This window comes from Salvelinus namaycush, chromosome 7, assembly GCF_016432855.1.
Source record: "Salvelinus namaycush isolate Seneca chromosome 7, SaNama_1.0, whole genome shotgun sequence".
Lineage (NCBI taxonomy): Eukaryota > Metazoa > Chordata > Actinopteri > Salmoniformes > Salmonidae > Salvelinus > Salvelinus namaycush.
The window spans coordinates 52,134,704-52,153,705 of record NC_052313.1 but is presented as its reverse complement, the minus strand read 5'-3'; the positions used below and the strand labels follow the sequence as shown (position 1 = coordinate 52,153,705).

Sequence of the window (19,002 nt, the reverse complement as noted above, 5' to 3'; positions counted from 1 at the left end):
AAAGTTGGTTAAGTATTCTCAAGTCAAAACTTTTAATTTGGGTAAAATCATACAATAAATGCACAGGTGTTTTCTCGTGCAGTGCACAGCCTCTAAACTAGTACATAAAGCAAATACAAACTAGTGGGCGACTCAGTGGCGTTCAGGGGAGTGTCTGGCCAGCCGAAAGCTCTCCAACTTCTCCTCTCTGCAGCTTCACATTTCCATTCATACGTTTCATCCAAACCTTTACTTTTCAGACTCAGTCAGCCAATGATCCAGCTAAGACTCACCACACACAACTCCACAGAACAGAGGCCCAAATATGCAAATACAACAGAGCAGAACCACATGTTTTTTTTCTCTTAAGATTGCCATGTGCCAGACAGTCACTGGGGGAGGAAAAAACCTCAAAAACAAGGAAAAGCAAATTGAATTGGAGAGAATCTGGACACTTCTTGCACTGGTACAATATTTTTTAGAAAATGTTATCACTTTTATCCAAACCTTGGCATTGGTTGTTTGTTTCGAATTTTGTTCGCCAATTAAACGTTAAGGTTGATTAGACGGTGTGGCCATGTGGCCAGTACTACTAGAAGTAACAGGTGTGGATTTTGATTGAGTCCAATATGACTGACATTAAAAAGCTCACACTACCCCGAAAAATATAAATTTCCACGCATACCGGTGACATTCAACATTCAAGTGCCAGTGTTTTTGTACTGTCTTTTGGTCAAGTTTCTTAAACTATCACTTTAGGCTTATAAAAATAAATATTTCTCAAAAATGCTTAATAAATTACACAAACTAGCAGCAAAAGTAGAATCTAGTAATCTGTGTGCAAATAGCTCAATTCTCAGACTGCTACTGAACTAACCCCTGGTCCCAAATAAATCCTGGTTTAAATAGTGATAACCCTTCCCCTTTCGTAAACAAGCTGCGTTTTTCACAATCTCCTCACACACAAAATTCGGAAGCTTTAAGGACACACACTCAAGACATTTATATAAAACTCTAGATGTGCAATAAAATGTTTGTTTAAACTTGATGGCCGTTAAGTAACATCACAAAGGGGCCTAGACCTAACTTAGGTAGCACCATTCAATCTGAAGTTAACACAATACCGTCAGTGCATCTGCTTCATAACCACCACCTCACTGTTATTGATTCAAATGTCAAGGCACAACAGACACTGAGAATATATACCTATTGCACTTAAAATGCCATTTTTCTTGCCAACGTTGGGCCTCCCTCCTATATAAGGAGGAAGCCTGGATGCCAGCTATAGTAGTAAACTGGCCAGCTATAGTAGTAAACTGGCCAGTGGTTTTACATAATACACCAAGGCAGCCCAACCCTACAAAGGGAAGAATAGCTGCATTGGTTCTGTCAGAAATGAAGGATAGATAAAGCACCCCCGTCTTTGGCCGGGTCACGTGGGCTAGATTCACTACACAGGAAAACCTCATTGCCTCTTAAAATGGTGCACTGGTAAATAAACTGCACTTCCCATCACCCTTTGCTACGTGTGCAGTTCAGTTTACTCGCCTGTACATTGCTGACCCTTAACTTCTGACCTTCCTACACTCTGAGGAGGAAGAGCTTGTGTCTTTAAACAGTTAACCCGAGAATGTCCTTCGGATTCGAACGCAGCTTGAAAAAGAGACCTAAATTAAAAGAACGACATTTTGTAATGAAATAAAAGCCTGCTGCAGAATTTCCTTTTGCATTTTTTCTTTAAACTCCTTGACCAAAAAACAACAACACTTGCATGCGTATTTCATCCCAGGATGGCCTTGACAAAAAGCAAAGCCACCCAGGTTACTGTGTGGTCCTATGGCAACCATTCGAACTTCACTTTCTATATGGCAAGCGCTGTTTTAGAATTGACAATTTTAAGAAACATTCTCTCAGAAGGATGGATATTTGTCAATTTCCATCCTTCAAAATGTTTACGTAAAAAAGCTCAATCAAAAACTAAATTCACCCACCAGGCAGCTAGAAGTTGCTTCACTAGGTGCCACAATGCCAAGTCAATTTGTAAGTGGGGAACTGAACTTTTGAGCATCGACTTGCTCAAACAGCTTGTATGTATGGACATATCATTTAAATATTCAATTTTAAAATTGTACAACTGGAATGGCTCGTTTAGTGAAGACTACCATATTCCTCTCCAGGATAGAGTGAGCGAAAAATATTTTGAACTCTTTATCCTTGAAGTGCACTTTTGTCACAAGGGTTTGAAAACCTATAGTGGAATTCTCATAGGATGGCTGCAACATGAGGTCGGAGCTAGTTTGAGCCATCAGATTACCCTGTGACAAATTTGAAGCTCAAATGGACAAATGACTCACTCAAAAGTCATGTCATCTCAGTGTTTGCCAAGGTTTGATATTTAGTTCAAGCTTATTTTGTTTTCCTTCCGAATAAAATAACAAAACCACGTTTAAACCCCAAAACAAAAAATATATAATTTAGTTCTTATTGGCCAGGTTTTAGCCAGTTATGACACTTAAAAGAAAATACAGATAAAACAATCTAATTGTTAAAGGCACAGTACATTTACAAACAAATGATCCTCAGTTTGTTTTGTTACAAAGAAAGAAAAAGCAGTTGTAGTGAAAAAAAAAAAAAGAACTGCAAGTCCCAAGATCCTAAATACGCTATAGTCACTACGGGCGACCACACGATGATTCCAGAGCCTGGCGGTGCCATGTTTCTTTAGGAATCGCTCAGTGGCTCCAGCTTTCCTCTTGGTCAGCTGTCCTCTCGGTCCCCTGTCTCTCAGCTCCATTTTTTGGAAAAGCGGTCAGAGAATCACAGCTGGTAATGTACTGCAGTCTGTTTAGAAGCTACATGGGGGTTTCTATAGTCTGGCTTAGGTTACACATGTGGTTTCCTTATCAGTGAGTTTGGCGTGGCGCGACCCACTGCGATGGTGGGGGGAGGAGGGAGGTGTAGGGGGGGGATAGGGTTGGAGGGATGTTTAGTTACCCCACCAGTCCACTCCCCCCTGATGAGAGTAGTTTCCTCCATAGCCGTCACTGCTGTAGAAGTTGCCTCCAAAGCCACCTGTGATGTGGGGGGGGGGGGGGGGGGGGGGGGGTCAGGACAGTGTTAAAAGGAGAATAAGGACTGTGTTGGAGCATGGTTGGAATTAAACACTAACTCTTGGACTTGTGTCCTAAGAATTGTAGGATAGACCAACAGTAATATTTACACCCAAATGTTGCTCCATTGTGAGGTTTTAATGGATATTTACCGCCGCCACCAAATCCACGGTTTCCTCCATGTCCACCGGGCTGGCGTCCACCGCGACCCCCGAACCCTCCAGTGCTGCCGCCGCCACTGGTCTGACGGTAGTCCCTGGCTCCGAAGCCACCAGAGGTGAACCTAAACAGAGAGGATGAGTCAGTGATTAAGAGAGTGAATGTCTCTTGTACCCTTGTACTTCGGCTCCTTTATGTAGGTGTGTGTAAGTAAGAGTGTGTGCGTACCTCTTGGAGCGTCCGCGGGTGTTGCTCTTGTGCTGGTGTTCATAGGCCAGGCTCTCCAGCCAGGAGGGCACTTCCTGTTTGGCCTCCACTAGGATGTCTAGAAGGTCCTTGGTGATGTTGCCGTTCTTATCGTTGAAGAACGACGTGGCCAGACCTGGGAGAGAGGGTTCACCATGTTACAGTCAAATAGTTATCAAAAAAAAATAAATGCATTACATGTCACTGAGTGGTGAGTTGAGTTCTTGAATGTTGTAGAAGCTTACCCAGGTTGCCCACACGTCCAGTACGGCCAATACGGTGGACGTACTCCTCTATATCGCTGGGCAGGTCAAAGTTGATGACGTGCTTGACATTGGAGATGTCCAGGCCACGGGCAGCCACCTGGTACAAGAGACCGAATACAACTACTGGCCTTCTTGTTTGAACAGAAGCATGTTAGCTCCCTTTTTTTTTTGACCCCAACATGCAAACATATTGCATAACAAACACCAGGCCTTGAACAGTATGAGGCCAAACACCTAGTGTGTTTCACTTTATCATTTGTCAACCAATATATTTTACCTGTAACAGAGCTGTAGAATTCAAACCAAAATGTCAGCTTGCAGACTCACCGCCGTGGCGACCAGGATGGGGCAGCGTCCTGAGCGGAACTGGTGCAGAGCCTCCTCTCGATCCCTCTGGGAGCGGTCGCCATGGATACTGGTGCAGGCGTAACCCTCACGGTACAGGAAGTCCTCCAGGGCATCCGCTCCCTTCTTGGTTTCCACAAACACCAGCGTCAGAGAGTTCTTACCTGGGGAGGAGAAGGAAGACCGGTGAGTCACTGCTTAAAAATGTTCAGAGAAATTGATTCTGTATAACAGACATGGCCTTGGTTTCTGACATGGGAGGGTTAGCGTCAGGTCTATTCGTGGCATTTCTATCTGCAATGTTCAGCGCTTGCTCAGTACCCTCCTAAATGAGCCCCAGGGGAGACATTACAGGTATGGAAACAGCATCTACCCACTGTGGTTGTGGATCTGAGAAGGAAGGAGGGGGCTGAATCACCAGGGGTGTTTAGAGAGAGAGGAGAAACATCCATAGTGTTGCTAAGAGATGGAGGCTCTGGCAAAGAAAAGCTGCATATCTAAAGCTGTGTCGGGCTACTCTACAGTGAGTCGTGATGCATGATGACCAGAGGGCTTCTTCAAAAGGTTTAAAATGTTACAGCACATTCAGATAGAGAAACATGTTCAAACATATCTCTATCTGGTAGAATAGTGGATCATGTTATTGATTTTTCTACCTGCAGTGAACGTTTTGCAAGCTGCCATGGCCATCATAACAAAATAATAAGTGTAGGAAATGGCATACGGTTGCAGTAGCAAGCAGGGTGTGGGCTAAACAAATCAACAGTCACGGATTCCCAAATCAACCCCCCCCACACAAAGACGACAACACCCTTCAAAACAGTGAATGACCTCACAATGACAACCACACTAGATGGCTGATCAGAACCAACGGGACCTTCTCATCTGGACACAAATGGATGACTAATATGGGTAACCAATACAGGCCAAGCAATAAATAAATAAACTGAAATATGAAATGAGATACAAGCTTCTACATCCACTTTAGTAATAATAAATTCCTACTTACCAGGTTTCTCTATGTTTTCACCTGCATTGTCCTGAACTTCGCTCGGAATGACTTTGGATAAAACCAAACCCGATGATAAACTCATTGCAGTTTCAACAGTTCATAAGTGACATTAAAAAGGGGGAGGCTAGCCAACAGAGTTCAGAAAACCCAATGGCCACCATTAATGGTACCAACAAGTTCCAATACGATCTCATTATTAGAATGTTATTGTTCAGGAACATTTGGTGCCAACATGGAGGATGGTTTCCTAAACTCTGTGTACATGGCTCTGCATAGGAGTAACTGGGGTTTGGGGATACTAGACAGGGTAAGTTTATGATAGCCAACATACCTAAGCTAGAGTACAAGTCTTCACCTCACATCTGACCCTATGACACTACCAGCACTGGGTCACATTCAACACACAACTGCCCACTGAACACAACCCAGGCATATGACCATCTGAAAGAACAGAATACCTAATGCAATCAATACTAGACCATCACAGCTGAATGGTTACCCATCTTCTAAGTTCTATAGCTTACATCTGACAAGCTTTAAAAATCAGGAACTAGCCTAGTGTTAGGAGCAGGTGGAATCTGCTGGGAAGCTGTCCTATCAAAGACATGTCTGCATAATCAATGATTAGCTTCAGGATTTAGTTGGATTTGAATAAAGACAGCTGATGTTGGGAAATCCTGCCGTTGCAGATTCCACCTAGCCCAACTGATCAAGTCAACATATTCATAAGACACCGAGGGGCTAATCAAACACAGGGTTTCTCAACTCCAGTCCTCAAACACCCACTGTCAATGCAGGTTTTCCTTTCAACCGAATTTCAACCAATTTTTTTCAGATAATTGAATGTCCTTACCAACCACATATCAATGTATATACAATTGTTGCTTAATTGGAATAAAATCCAGAACACAGTGAGCGAGTCCCCAGGATGAGCTTTGAGAAACCCTGCACTACCAGTAAAAGTTCCAGTAAGTAACACACTAACAGACATGGGACAGGAGAGGGGGTTGAGCCAGTGACAGGTATAGTCCAGGTAGTTACCTGTAGCATTGAGCAGGTCCAGGAGGAAGGACCTCTTGTCACCGTCCTCCACCCACACCACCTTCTGGGTGATGTTCTCGGAGGTGGAGCCCACGCGCCCCACCGCCAGGAAGATGTACTCCTCCAGGAAGTCACGCGCCAGGATCTGACCGAGGGGTTCGTGTTATTGTTGTGGAGCCAACATGGAGGGCAGTTTATTAAATGTGTGGAAAGGTGAGTTAATTCACCATAGAGAGGACAAATGGCAAATAACACCTTCCTTCTTTCCTCATTAAGCACAATACTTTGACAAATACATAAGCAATTGTGGGGACTGGAGAGTAACAATTATTGTCCATGCACCATGATATCTTTAGGAAAGTGAGTTGAACACCATGTGTATACCTGGATCTCCTTGGGGAAGGTAGCACTGAACATCATGGTCTGGCGGATGCCTTTAGGGGGCATGGTGTCCTGCTCCACGATGCGTCTGATCTGGGGCTCAAAACCCATGTCCAACATCCGGTCAGCCTCATCCAGCACCAGGTAACTAAGAGAAACAGGGTCAGGGATTGGCTGTAGACCTGTTTTCCCATCATAGTCAGAGATTCATGGGTATGTAGGATTCCTTTCCTGTCCAGCAGGCCAATTCAACTAATCAATAGTCTGATAAGCTGCATCAGGAGTTAGAGCTGGGCTAAGCAATATGGTCTCAGCTCTTGCTTGCACTCTGATGGACTAGGTGGAATGAATCATATTGCCCACATGTACGCAATTCATCTAGAGCTCTATTTGCACAGCGCTAGTACTACTAGAGAACGCTGGTTATGTAATTATTACCCCAGAATGTCTTATTCCAAAGGACGATTCAGATGGGTTATGTTTATTTCCCCAAACTGTCCCGCAATTAATTATTTTCCTACTCAATAAATTGACAGTTATGACGGAAGCCTGGAGGTTTTTATTCTAGGTGTGAAGATATACACTGCTCAAAAAAATAAAGGGAACACTTAAACAACACAATGTAACTCCAAGTCAATCACACTTCTGTGAAATCAAACTGTCCACTTAGGAAGCAACACTGATTGACAATAAATTTCACATGCTGTTGTGCAAATGGAATAGACAAAAGGTGGAAATTATAAGCAATTAGCAAGACACCCCCAAAAAAGGAGTGATTCTGCAGGTGGTGACCACAGACCACTTCTCAGTTCCTATGCTTCCTGGCTCATGTTTTGGTCACTTTTGAATGCTGGCGGTGCTCTCACTCTAGTGGTAGCATGAGACGGAGTCTACAACCCACACAAGTGGCTCAGGTAGTGCAGTTCATCCAGGATGGCACATCAATGCGAGCTGTGGCAAAAAGGTTTGCTGTGTCTGTCAGCGTAGTGTCCAGAGCATGGAGGCGCTACCAGGAGACAGGCCAGTACATCAGGAGACGTGGAGGAGGCCGTAGGAGGGCAACAACCCAGCAGCAGGACCGCTACCTCCGCCTTTGTGCAAGGAGGTGCACTGCCAGCGCCCTGCAAAATGACCCCCAGCAGGCCACAAATGTGCATGTGTCAGCATATGGTCTCACAAGGGGTCTGAGGATCTCATCTCGGTACCTAATGGCAGTCAGGCTACCTCTGGCGAGCACATGGAGGGCTGTGCGGCCCCACAAAGAAATGTCACCCCACAACACCGCCAAACCGGTCATGCTGGAGGATGTTGCAGGCAGCAGAACGTTCTCCACGGCGTCTCCAGACTCTGTCACGTCTGTCACATGTGCTCAGTGTGAACCTGCTTTCATCTGTGAAGAGCACAGGGCGCCAGTGGCGAATTTGCCAATCTTGGTGTTCTCTGGCAAATGCCAAACGTCCTGCACGGTGTTGGGCTGTAAGCACAACCCCCACCTGTGGACGTCGGGTCCTCATACCACCCTCATGGAGTCTGTTTCTGACCATTTGAGCAGACACATGCACATTTGTGGCCTGCTGGAGGTCATTTTGCAGGGCTCTGGCAGCGCTCCACCTGCTCCTCCTTGCACAAAGGCGGAGGTAGCGGTCCTGCTGCTGGGTTGTTGCCCTCCTACGGCCTCCTCCACGTCTCCTGATGTACTGGCCTGTCTCTTGGTAGCGCCTCCATGCTCTGGACACTACGCTGACAGACACAGCAAACCTTCTTGCCACAGCTCGCATTGATGTGCCATCCTGGATGAGATGCACTACCTGAGCCACTTGTGTGGGTTGTAGACTCCGTCTCATGCTACCACTAGAGAGAGAGCACTGCCAGCATTCAAAAGTGACCAAAACTCAGTTCCTATGCTTCCTGGCTGATGAAGTGGTCTGTGGTCACCACCTGCAGAACCACTCCTTTATTGGGGGTGTCTTGCTAATTGCCTATAATTTCCACCTTTTGTCTATTCCATTTGCACAACAGCATGTGAAATTTATTGTCAATCAGTGTTGCTTCCTAAGTGGACAGTTTGATTTCACAGAAGTGTGATTGACTTGGAGTTACATTGTGTTGTTTAAGTGTTCCCTTTATTTTTTGAGCAGTGTATTTCAACATGTCCAGGTGACAACAGGCTACACTGATAACTAGAGCTTAGCTCCCAAATTTCTAAACTACACCAAGCCAACTTTGGATTGAGGAAGTACAATCATAAGGGTATTTTAGCGGTCTGCAGTACAAAATGTCCTAAAAAGGCCCCCAGTCTACAGATGCGAGCTAAATATCAGACTTGCGACGCATTTTTCAACGCCTGTCAAACTAAAGACATTTCTCTCACAAGACAGGGATATCGAGTCGCACAGTACTAGTATTATCAAAGGACTTTGGCGATAGTCAAAAAATGATGTTTTTCCAGCTGGATTTATTACTCTCCTGCTATTTAAAAATGACTGACATGGAAGATTTGGACAGGACTTAAATTACGGATGTGGTGATTTGTTCACATAACTCCCATCTCCCCCAGTAAAACTAATCCAATGCGAATGGGGCTTAGGTTATTCATCTAGGTAAAGTGCCTAGTGACTGGGCCGTGGGGCTTTGTAACTTGTCTGCACCTTTTCAAAAACAATGAAGTCAAGAACCAGAAGTTATGTCTCAGACAGCTCAGTCTGCCAGCAGTCCAGACTGTTGGAAGTCTACTCACTTGCAGTAGTCGAGGCCGATCTTGCCCCTCTCCATCATGTCCACCAGGCGTCCAGGTGTAGCCACCAGCAGGTGACAGCCTCGCTCCAGGTCTCTGATCTGCTGGCCAATGTCAGCCCCTCCGTACACCACACAAGGACGCACACGGGACCGGTATGCAAACTACAGCAGGAGAAAGGGGTGGAAGAGGGTGAATACAGGGTACAGAGAGAGCGAGAGAAGGCAGGGAAAGGGACAAGAGAGAGAAAGGAAAACAAACAATGATTGTGTGTTACACTGCAGTTCCCCAATACCAACCCTGGCTGGTTGGCCATCAAAACAAAAACAGAGACAAAGAGACAGAGGCCCACTGGCAGACCGCTACCGACCTAGCTGGTATTGATGCTGATGGGATGTCTGTCCTCTCTGTGTGTGTGGTCACATTGTGTGGATGTGTCAAGCATTTTGCTACACCCGCAATAACATGCCAGGTGAGAAGGGGGGGGGCAGTTGCTTACCTTTCTGGCCTCTTCGTAGATCTGCAGGGCCAGTTCTCTGGTGGGGGCCAGGACCAGAGCGAGGGGGTACTGCTTACGGCGACCATACTTTCCGTTGTCCTGTCCTCCAGACTTCTGGGCAGCGAGGGCTTCTCCTGGGCCTTCATTGTAGATCTGACTCAGTACAGGCAACAGGAACGCGGCAGTCTTACCGGAACCTGAGAGACCACAGTTTATATTTGTCATATACCTAAATCAACTACAGTACAATACAGTTGTTGTAAGTCATATCTGCATATAGCTCTCCAGACCAATCCAATTTGGAGTTTGTTCTGGTTCTAACCTGTCTGGGCACAGGCCATCAGGTCCCTCTTGTTCTTGATGATTGGAATGGCGTACTTCTGGACCGGAGTGGGCCGAGTGTAGCGGGTCAGGGCGATGTTACTTATTATGATCTCTCCCATCTCTATGTCTTGGAACTGAAATACAAAGACGAACCAGTCCCTCAAATGAACACCAAACAGCTTTCACGCAACTCTGTTTCGGGGGGGGGGGTATGTGCAGGGTGATCAACAGCACCACACAAGCTGCTCAGTAGAGCCCATGGGAAACATTTCTGGTTTGAAGAATACTAACAAAATGCTGACTAATAGGACATAAGGGCTACTGGATCTGAGACAGGGTTATTTGGCAAGAATACTTGGAGACTCACGCTGTCAATGTGATGGGGGCAGTTTTGGCCAGTGGCCTCAACAGGAATGTCGTCATAATTGTCAAAGTTAATCCCTGTGTTGCCACCAGCGAACAGCTCCCTGGGGAGAAGCAGAAACACAGGTCAGGAAAGTGACAGAGAAAGGTCTACGTGACCATTTTAACGAGAGGGGATATTGATAAAGCGGATAGTGATGTATTGTAAAATGACATTGGTAACCCCTCATTATTGAAATATCATTAGTATGCAGAAAGGGGGGTAGGTTAGGTTACTACTCACTGTTCCAGGCGCTCATTGGCCTGAGTGGGTTTGGACCAGTCCTCGTCATCCCTGGACTCCTCCACCCAGCGGCTGTTTCCACTGCCTACAAAACCTCCACGCTGGTAACTGTCAAGCATAACATAACCACAGGGGTCAGGAAAGCTGGCTTGCTAATGAGTTGCCTCATGGTACAGCACTGAACTCTGAGGAACCTGAAAACTGTTGGATAAGGGCTTGGGAGTGAATTATCTAGTTCTCACCTTCCTCGTGGCACACTCCCGCCATTGTTGAAAAAAGCAGACTTCCCCCTGTCGGGACGCGCGCCGAAGCTGGTGTAGGCATCTTTAGTTGTGTTCCAGCCGCCGCCATCTTTGTTGTCGTAGACGCCAAACATGCCGGCATTCTGCATAGGCTGTACCGGGTTGTAGGACCCGCCCCTGCCGCCGCGGAAACCTCCACCACCCCTGCCCCTCTCCATGCGAGGCGGGCCACTGTTGTACCGGTTGCCCCCATTCATGCGGTTGTCGTGGTAACCATTCTGCACGAAGCCGTTGTTGCGTCCGCCGTCCCAACCACCAGGCGTATCTTGTGTAAAAACAGAAAGGAAATAGAGGGGAGACATGGTGACTCCCATAGTACAAGAGGGTTTCCTCATCATACGCAGTCAATACAATACTTTGTTTATTGGTCCATTTGCACAGATATTCTTTAGTTTTTGCTGTCACAGTACCCAATCTGACAGACACCACAGGCTGGGAGCAACACAGGGGCAGCGGCAGAGCAGCACCCCTAGAGCACTTAGAGGTAGTGCCTTGCTCAAGGGCACAACGGAAGTAGGCAGTAACGGACCCTATAGGAATAAAGATTTGGACCAAGTAGGCCTAGTTCCATTTCAGCCTTTAGCTACTTCCCCTTAGCCTTTCTATGTTCACAGATTAGAACGACCTGAATGGCTGTAAGAAATGTGTTGAGGTCCTTTAGAGCTAGTAGGGGTTAGGGGCACAATGGAACCACGCCCTTCTTGGTTCCTTTGACTTTCACATCCCAGACACCCACCACTTGTTACTGCATGGATGCCTCTGAAAAGGGAAATACTTCAATTAAAAACAACCTGGCTTATTTTCCCAGTAAACAATGCGCAATCCATACAATAAAACAGTCTACACAAGTCAATAATTTGGCTCATTAACTAGGGTCCCGATTAAGGAACTTTTGTTATGCAAGCAGCATTCATTTGCTAATACCTACCACTTTAAATTCCACACACAAATAAATGGAAACCTTGCAATTAAGCAGTATGTTGGAATTACATAACTAATGGAGGCTGTTTTTTGTTTGAACAAAATGTAAGCATGTGAGCGGATGCCAACACCCTTAATGCAGGAAAAAGCCAGTCATGTCTTCGTTTCACCCATGGGAATGTGGTTTAAAAGATGTAATTTGAGAGCCTCCAGTCCCCTTGTCGAAATGCATGTGGCCTTGTTTTCTAATCGAATTGAGTGAGACCACTGTTCTGGTAGGCAATTTAATTCAAACATGCAGAATAAAATAAAGATAACATTTAAAATAAAACGCCAGAGCGTCCCTCAGCCAAAGAGCGGACTGTAAAGGGACTTACAGCTTCCTGGTGCCATTGACAAAGCGCTCGGTCTAGAGAAAACATCTGCTGCAAAAAAATAAAAAAATAAACGTCATGGGGGGCAGGGGGCTTCATGATGAAAACATGCTGCCGCTGTACTGCGAATGTTGGCCAGTAAGAGCATGGAAATGGAGTGGTTGATGGTTTGTCAAAGCAGTTCCCAGATGCTGTCACAAAATGGACATTGGATATGCACGGTTTTGTGTCTGTCTTCCTGTAGTGACTTTTGGGATTAAATAAAAACAAGCGGCTGGCTATATAAGATGGGGATTCTAACGCAACCTTTACGCCACTGTTTCAAACTAGTGGAGAAAATCAATACATCCGGGTCACCCTCTAGCTGACCTTGTCCCAGCCCAGCGAGAAGAAATGGTCAAGATTACACTAAAGCTAATTGTCTGCTTTTTAGTTGAGGGAATTTCACAGCATTGTTGCTAGCTCAATCAATTTAGTGAAATGTTTATTATGGTCCACTACAATGCATTATGGCATTCTTGACCACTATGGGGCCAGGGCATTTTTACGGTGTCCAACTGGCATACCTCATAGAGGTGGTAGTGTTGATGGGGGGGGCGACACTTACCATTTTTGGAAGCCTCTTGGTTCCGTAAATGAGGTGGAATGTAACAGGTCCCTAGAGAGACAGACTTGTGAACACAAGGGCAGTACTGTACACAAACGGACAAACACGTCACAGGTCTAATGGGTTCCTAGTCTTATTCTAGGGATGTCTCAATCCCTTTAATTTAATAGGGATTAAGTACCATATCTGGCCTGTTTGATAAAACAAATAATAAAAAAATGTTAACCGTCTTGTACCCCAAATGAGGAAACTGAAAACTTAAATGGCATTTATGCTATTTCATAAATGATAAGAGCATGAATTGGCTAAAAATAAACAAGTGAAATTAAAATCACTTGATGGCATCTTACACCTAAATGAACCTAGTAATACTAATAGAAAATGTGAGTCAGTCCCAATAGTTTAAAGCTCCCTACTCTAGTCTCTTTCCCACAAAGGCCAGTGAAGTCAGGACTGGGATGTTTCGTAGGCCTGTGATTGGACGGTACCAATAATTTATCTGCAGATTCCTGCAGAACACTAACTCAGCCCGACTTCAGACCACTACTAAGGTCTGAAAACACCTGACAAGTTTTTGACTTTGGGGTATGAACTATCCATTAAAAAGGCCACCTGGGGGGGTTATATTCAGTCCTTGAACCACCCAATGGCCCTGAAGGAAAGGATAAGAGTGAGGGCTGCTTCAGACCAAGTGATCATAAAAGAAAAGGATCACCATAACACAAACTACTCTTTGGCTCAAAGAGTAGAGATCACTTACTGCCAGTGCCTCCGCCCTGCCCGTCAGCATTGTTCAAGCCTAGGACAGCAAGCTGAAATAGAAAATGACACGTATAGTTAAGTACTACGGTAAACACGGTTATGAATAAATGTAATTCTAAACATGCATATAGGACAGTAAGCTGCAAGACAAAGGGTGACAAACTGGGTAACACTCCATCTATAGATGCTCTACAGCAGGGGTGTCAAACTCATTCCACGGAGGGCCGAGTGTCTGCAGGTTTTTGGTTTTTCCTTTCAATAAAGCCCTAGACAACCAGGTGTGGGGAGTTCCTAACTAATTAGTGATGTTAATTCATCAATCAAGTACAAGGGAGGAGCGAAAACCCGCAGACACTCGGCCCTCCGTGGAATGAGTTTGACACCTGTGCTCTACAGTAACATTTCAACTAACAATCTACTAACCCTAACACTTATCCTAACCCTTTCCCTATCCTACGCCAGCAGTTGCTTATCAACAGATGGTCACACTATCCAAATAAAGTGTAACAAACTGTTGATCTCCAGAAAGCAGAAAGACATGAATATCCCTTATACTACAGTGCTTCCCCCATTAAACATATGTGAAGCAGGGAACTCCTGTCTAGTTTCGTTGCCCCCCACCACCACAATCCATACAGTAAATTTCAATTGTACATTTTGCAGAGCAGTCTACCGTGGGTGTACCTTTGCAAGCAACCAAAGATACTTTCTTACAAGGCAGACACTCAAAACTGCCAATAGGCTAGAACAGGGCTGCACAACCCTCTTCCTGGAGATCTACCATCCAACTCTAATTTAACCCACCTGATTCTACCATTTAGCTGCTCAACAACACCTTAACTAGCTGAATCAGATATGCTAAATTTGGGTTGGACTGAACCTACAGGACAAAAGTACGTGGACACCCTTTCAATTTAGTGGATTTCAGCCACACCCGTTGCTGACAGGTGTATAAAATTGAGCACACAGCCATGCAATCTCCATACACAAACATTGGCAGTAGAATGGCCTCACCGAAGAGATCAATGACTTTCAACGTGGCACTGTCATAAGATGCCACCTTTCCATTAAGTCAGTTGGTTAAATTTCTGGCCTGCAAGAGTTGCACCCGGTCAACTTTAAGTGCTGTTATTGTGAAGTGTAAACATCTAGGAGCAAGTGGTAGGCCACACAAGCTCACAGAACGGGACTGCTGAAGCACGTAAAAATCTGTCCTCGGTTGCAACACTCACTACCGAGTTCCAAACTGCCTCTGGAAGCATCAGCACAAGAACTGTTAGTCGGGAGCTTCATGAAAAGGGTTTCCATGGCCGAGCAGCCGCACACAAGCCTAAGATCCCCATGCACAGCGCATCGGCTGGAGTGGTGTAGAGATTGCCTCCTTTGGACTGGAGCAGTGGAAACGCGTGCTTTGGTTTGATGAATCATGTTTCACCATCTGGCAGTCCGGTGGAGAAATCTGGGTTTGGTAGATACCAGGAGAACACAACTTGTCCGAAAGCATAGTGCCACCTGTAAAGATTTGGTGGAGGAGGAATAATGGTCTGGGGCTGTTGTTCACCGTTTGGGCTAGGCCCCTTATTTCCAGTGAAGGGAGATCTTAACGCTACAGCATACAATGATATTCTAGATGATTCTGTGCTTCCACCTTTGTGGCAACAGTTTGGGGAAAGCCGTTTCCTGTTTCAGCTTGACAATGCCCCTGTGCACAAAGCGAGGTCCATACATAAATTGTTTGTGGAGATGGGTGTGGAAGAACTTGACTGGCCTGCACAGAGCCCTGACCTCAATGCCATCCAATTCATCCCAAAGTTGTTCGAACGCCGACTGCAATCCAGGCCTAATCACCCAACATCAGTGCCCGACCTCACTAGTGCCCGACCTCACTAATGCTTGTGGCGGAATGGAAGCAAGTCCCTGCAGCTATGTTCTAACATCTAGTGGAAAGCCTTCCCAGAAGAGTGGAGGCTGTTGTAGCAGCAAAGGGGGGGGGACCAACTCCATATTAATGCCTATGATTTTGTAATGAGATGTTCGACGAGCAGGTGTCCACATACTTTTGCCATGTAGTGTACGTTATTAGACTAGTAGCTTTCCGTGTTACAGTTCAGACTTAGTGAGAAGTGTGATGTGGTGTGTGTGTTGGGTAAGTGTGTGGGGATGCTGAGAAGTGTGTGTCTTAAGCCTTCCGCATGCGTCAGCAAGCCAAACGAGTGTGCTCGTATACTCCCTTAAAAGACCGCTTGAAAAACTAGAAAAAATATGTAATAGTACTTTCTGTCCATCTTGAGACGCCATAGCCAGTATACACTTGTCAAAATAGACAAGAAATCTGTAACAATCATTGAGGTTGTTGCCAAAGATGTTTCTTTTTTTCTTTCTTATATATACACTGCTCAAAAAAATAAAGGGAACACTTAAACAACACAATGTAACTCCAAGTCAATCACACTTCTGTGAAATCAAACTGTCCACTTAGGAAGCAACACTGATTGACAATAAATGTCACATGCTGTTGTGCAAATGGAATAGACAAAAGGTGGAAATTATAGGCAATTAGCAAGACACCCCCAATAAAGGAGTGGTTCTGCAGGTGGTGACCACAGACCACTTCATCAGCCAGGAAGCATAGGAACTGAGTTTTGGTCACTTTTGAATGCTGGCAGTGCTCTCTCTCTAGTGGTAGCATGAGACGGAGTCTACAACCCACACAAGTGGCTCAGGTAGTGCATCTCATCCAGGATGGCACATCAATGCGAGCTGTGGCAAGAAGGTTTGCTGTGTCTGTCAGCGTAGTGTCCAGAGCATGGAGGCGCTACCAAGAGACAGGCCAGTACATCAGGAGACGTGGAGGCGGCCGTAGGAGGGCAACAACCCAGCAGCAGGACCGCTATCTCCGCCTTTGTGCAAGGAGGAGCACTGCCAGAGCCCTGCAAAATGACCTCCAGCAGGCCACAAATGTGCATGTGTCTGCTCAAACGGTCAGAAACAGACTCCATGAGGGTGGTAGGAGGGCCCGACGTCCACAGGTGGGGGTTGTGCTTACAGCCCAACACCGTGCAGGACGTTTGGCATTTGCCAGAGAACACCAAGATTGGCAAATTCGCCACTGGCGCCCTGTGCTCTTCACAGATGAAAGCAGGTTCACACTGAGCACATGTGACAGACGTGACAGAGTCTGGAGACGCCGTGGAGAACGTTCTGCTGCCTGCAACATCCTCCAGCATGACCGGTTAGGCGGTGGGTCAGTCATGGTGTGGGGTGGCATTTCTTTGTGGGGCCGCACAGCCCTCCATGTGCTCGCCCAGAGGTAGCCTGACTGCCATTAGGTACCGAGATGAGATCCTCAGACCCCTTGTGAGACCATATGCTGGTGCGGTTGGCCCTGGGTTCCTCCTAATGCAAGACAATGCTAGACCTCATGTGGCTGGAGTGTGTCAGCAGTTCCTGCAAGAGGAAGGCATTGATGCTATGGACTGACCCGCCCGTTCCCCAGACCTGAATCCAATTGAGCACATCTGGGACATCATGTCTCGCTCCATCCACCAACGCCACGTTGCACCACAGACTGTCCAGGAGTTGGCGGATGCTTTAGTCCAGGTCTGGGAGGAGATCCCCCAGGAGACCATCCGCCACCTCACCAGGAGCATGCCCAGGCATTGTAGGGAGGTCATACAGGCACGTGGAGGCCACACACACTACTGAGCCTCATTTTGACTTGTTTTAAGGACATTACATCAAAGTTGGATCAGCCTGTAGTGTGGTTTTCCACTTTAATTTTGAGTGTGACTCCAAATCCAGACCTCCCCAAATTTGATTTCCATTGATAATTTTTGTGTGATTTTGTTGTCAGCACATTCAACTATGTAAAGAAAAAAGTATTTAATAAGAATATTTCATTCATTCAGATCTAGGATGTGTTATTTTAGTGTTCCCTTTATTTTTTTGAGCAGTGTATATACTGCTACCGAAATTCTTCCCCTCGCGTCCTTTGCTTTAACAGACAAATACAGGTTATCAAGGAGCGTGACCAACATGGCTCAAAGGGGGTCTTATTTCCTGTGTCAAAATAAATTGGCCCCCACCAACCCAACATCCTTTCACACTGCCAAGCACATGTCAAATATGCATCTGCTGACTATCAGAAAATGTCATGACAGCTTACTAATTGCTAGGTTTCATCTTCCATGTTTGACCATATTTAACATAGACAAATGTTGCATTTGCAAATGCAGTTATAGCAAGACTAATTTTTATAATGCTTCCATACCAAATTAATGGGTGTTTGCCTGGATACTGTCGGCTGGACTAACGTTACAGGTGACAAAAACAACTGGATGATTTAACAATGACAGGTTCTTTAACATGGCAACAAAATCTATAGCACAACACAAAACCAAACAATGCAGTCGTTGCTAGCCAGCAACTGTGCAAAGCATAAACACGCTTTGTTCATTCCGGATTAAAACAATGTGACAGTGACGCAGAAGAAAATGTAGCCAGCTAGCTTTCATGTTAGCGTACGTACCTAACGCTAACTAGAGGCCAAACTAGCACGCAGGCTAACAATCATCAGCTCAAGTGAATAAATGCCAGATAAAAAAAAAAAAAGTGAATGTCACCAACATTGAACATAGGGTTTAGATTGCATGTCTTAGAGGTATAGTTAAGGATCAACCCAATTGTGAGAAATACTGCATTGTTGAACGTGAAGCACCGCCATCGTCACCAACCATTATCACCCACCGGCCTCCATTTTACCCAGAGATTAGACAACACACGCAGTTACAGCTAACGTAGTTAGCGAGCAAAGCTAACCAGCTAGCTTGGTAGCCACGACTGCATTTTCAGACTCGTTCTACTCATTTCTACGTGTTATAGATATGAACACACAAAAATAAATACAGAAAACTCACCTGCTGTTCTAGACCGTGTAAATTTTCGACGGCCACATGACTCATAACTAAAGAATATTGAGGAAAAATGTTGTCGTCGAGAAGGGATCTCTTTGTTTGCCGGTTTGTCGACGTCCCTTAGGTTTCGCTCGTCTTTTCTTCTTTTGTCAATTTCCGAATGAATGAACCTTAAAGATACAGTTGATATATATTACTGTAAATTATTTTTGCTTATTTTCATGACACTATAGTTAGGTGGTCTAAAGCCTTTAAACCGACAACGCTTACTAACTGGTGGTGGTGCGTGTCGTTGTGTAATGGAAGCTAGAAGCAGGAACCCAGAGCGAGATTTTATTGGTTGAGACAACCACAAAGAGCAGAGGAGGACATTGCGCATAT

At 45.5% G+C, this 19,002-nt stretch overlaps 1 protein-coding gene across 8 annotated transcripts; it reads right to left on the bottom strand.

Moving 5' to 3' along the window:
- Nucleotides 1-8: 8 nt before the first annotated feature.
- On the bottom strand, nucleotides 9-18,926 carry LOC120051407 (ATP-dependent RNA helicase DDX3X-like). 8 transcript variants are annotated; one of them, XM_038998250.1, is made up of 18 exons: nucleotides 18,625-18,926; nucleotides 13,707-13,758; nucleotides 12,947-12,997; nucleotides 12,343-12,390; nucleotides 10,985-11,309; nucleotides 10,743-10,850; nucleotides 10,464-10,563; nucleotides 10,095-10,230; nucleotides 9,773-9,969; nucleotides 9,277-9,437; nucleotides 6,543-6,687; nucleotides 6,159-6,303; nucleotides 5,115-5,165; nucleotides 4,088-4,269; nucleotides 3,740-3,857; nucleotides 3,477-3,630; nucleotides 3,200-3,372; nucleotides 9-3,051 (listed from the first exon to the last, which is right to left on the bottom strand). In XM_038998250.1, exons 1-18 carry the CDS (start codon nucleotides 18,667-18,669, stop codon nucleotides 2,966-2,968), a joined length of 2,277 nt encoding a protein of 758 aa, XP_038854178.1. In that variant the 5' UTR covers nucleotides 18,670-18,926; the 3' UTR covers nucleotides 9-2,965. The 8 variants fall into 8 exon arrangements, with proteins under 8 accessions (XP_038854178.1, XP_038854180.1, XP_038854179.1 ...); XM_038998252.1 differs by having other exon boundaries at nucleotides 3,242-3,372; XM_038998251.1 differs by having other exon boundaries at nucleotides 12,343-12,387.
- Between the last annotated feature and the right edge of the window lie 76 nt (nucleotides 18,927-19,002).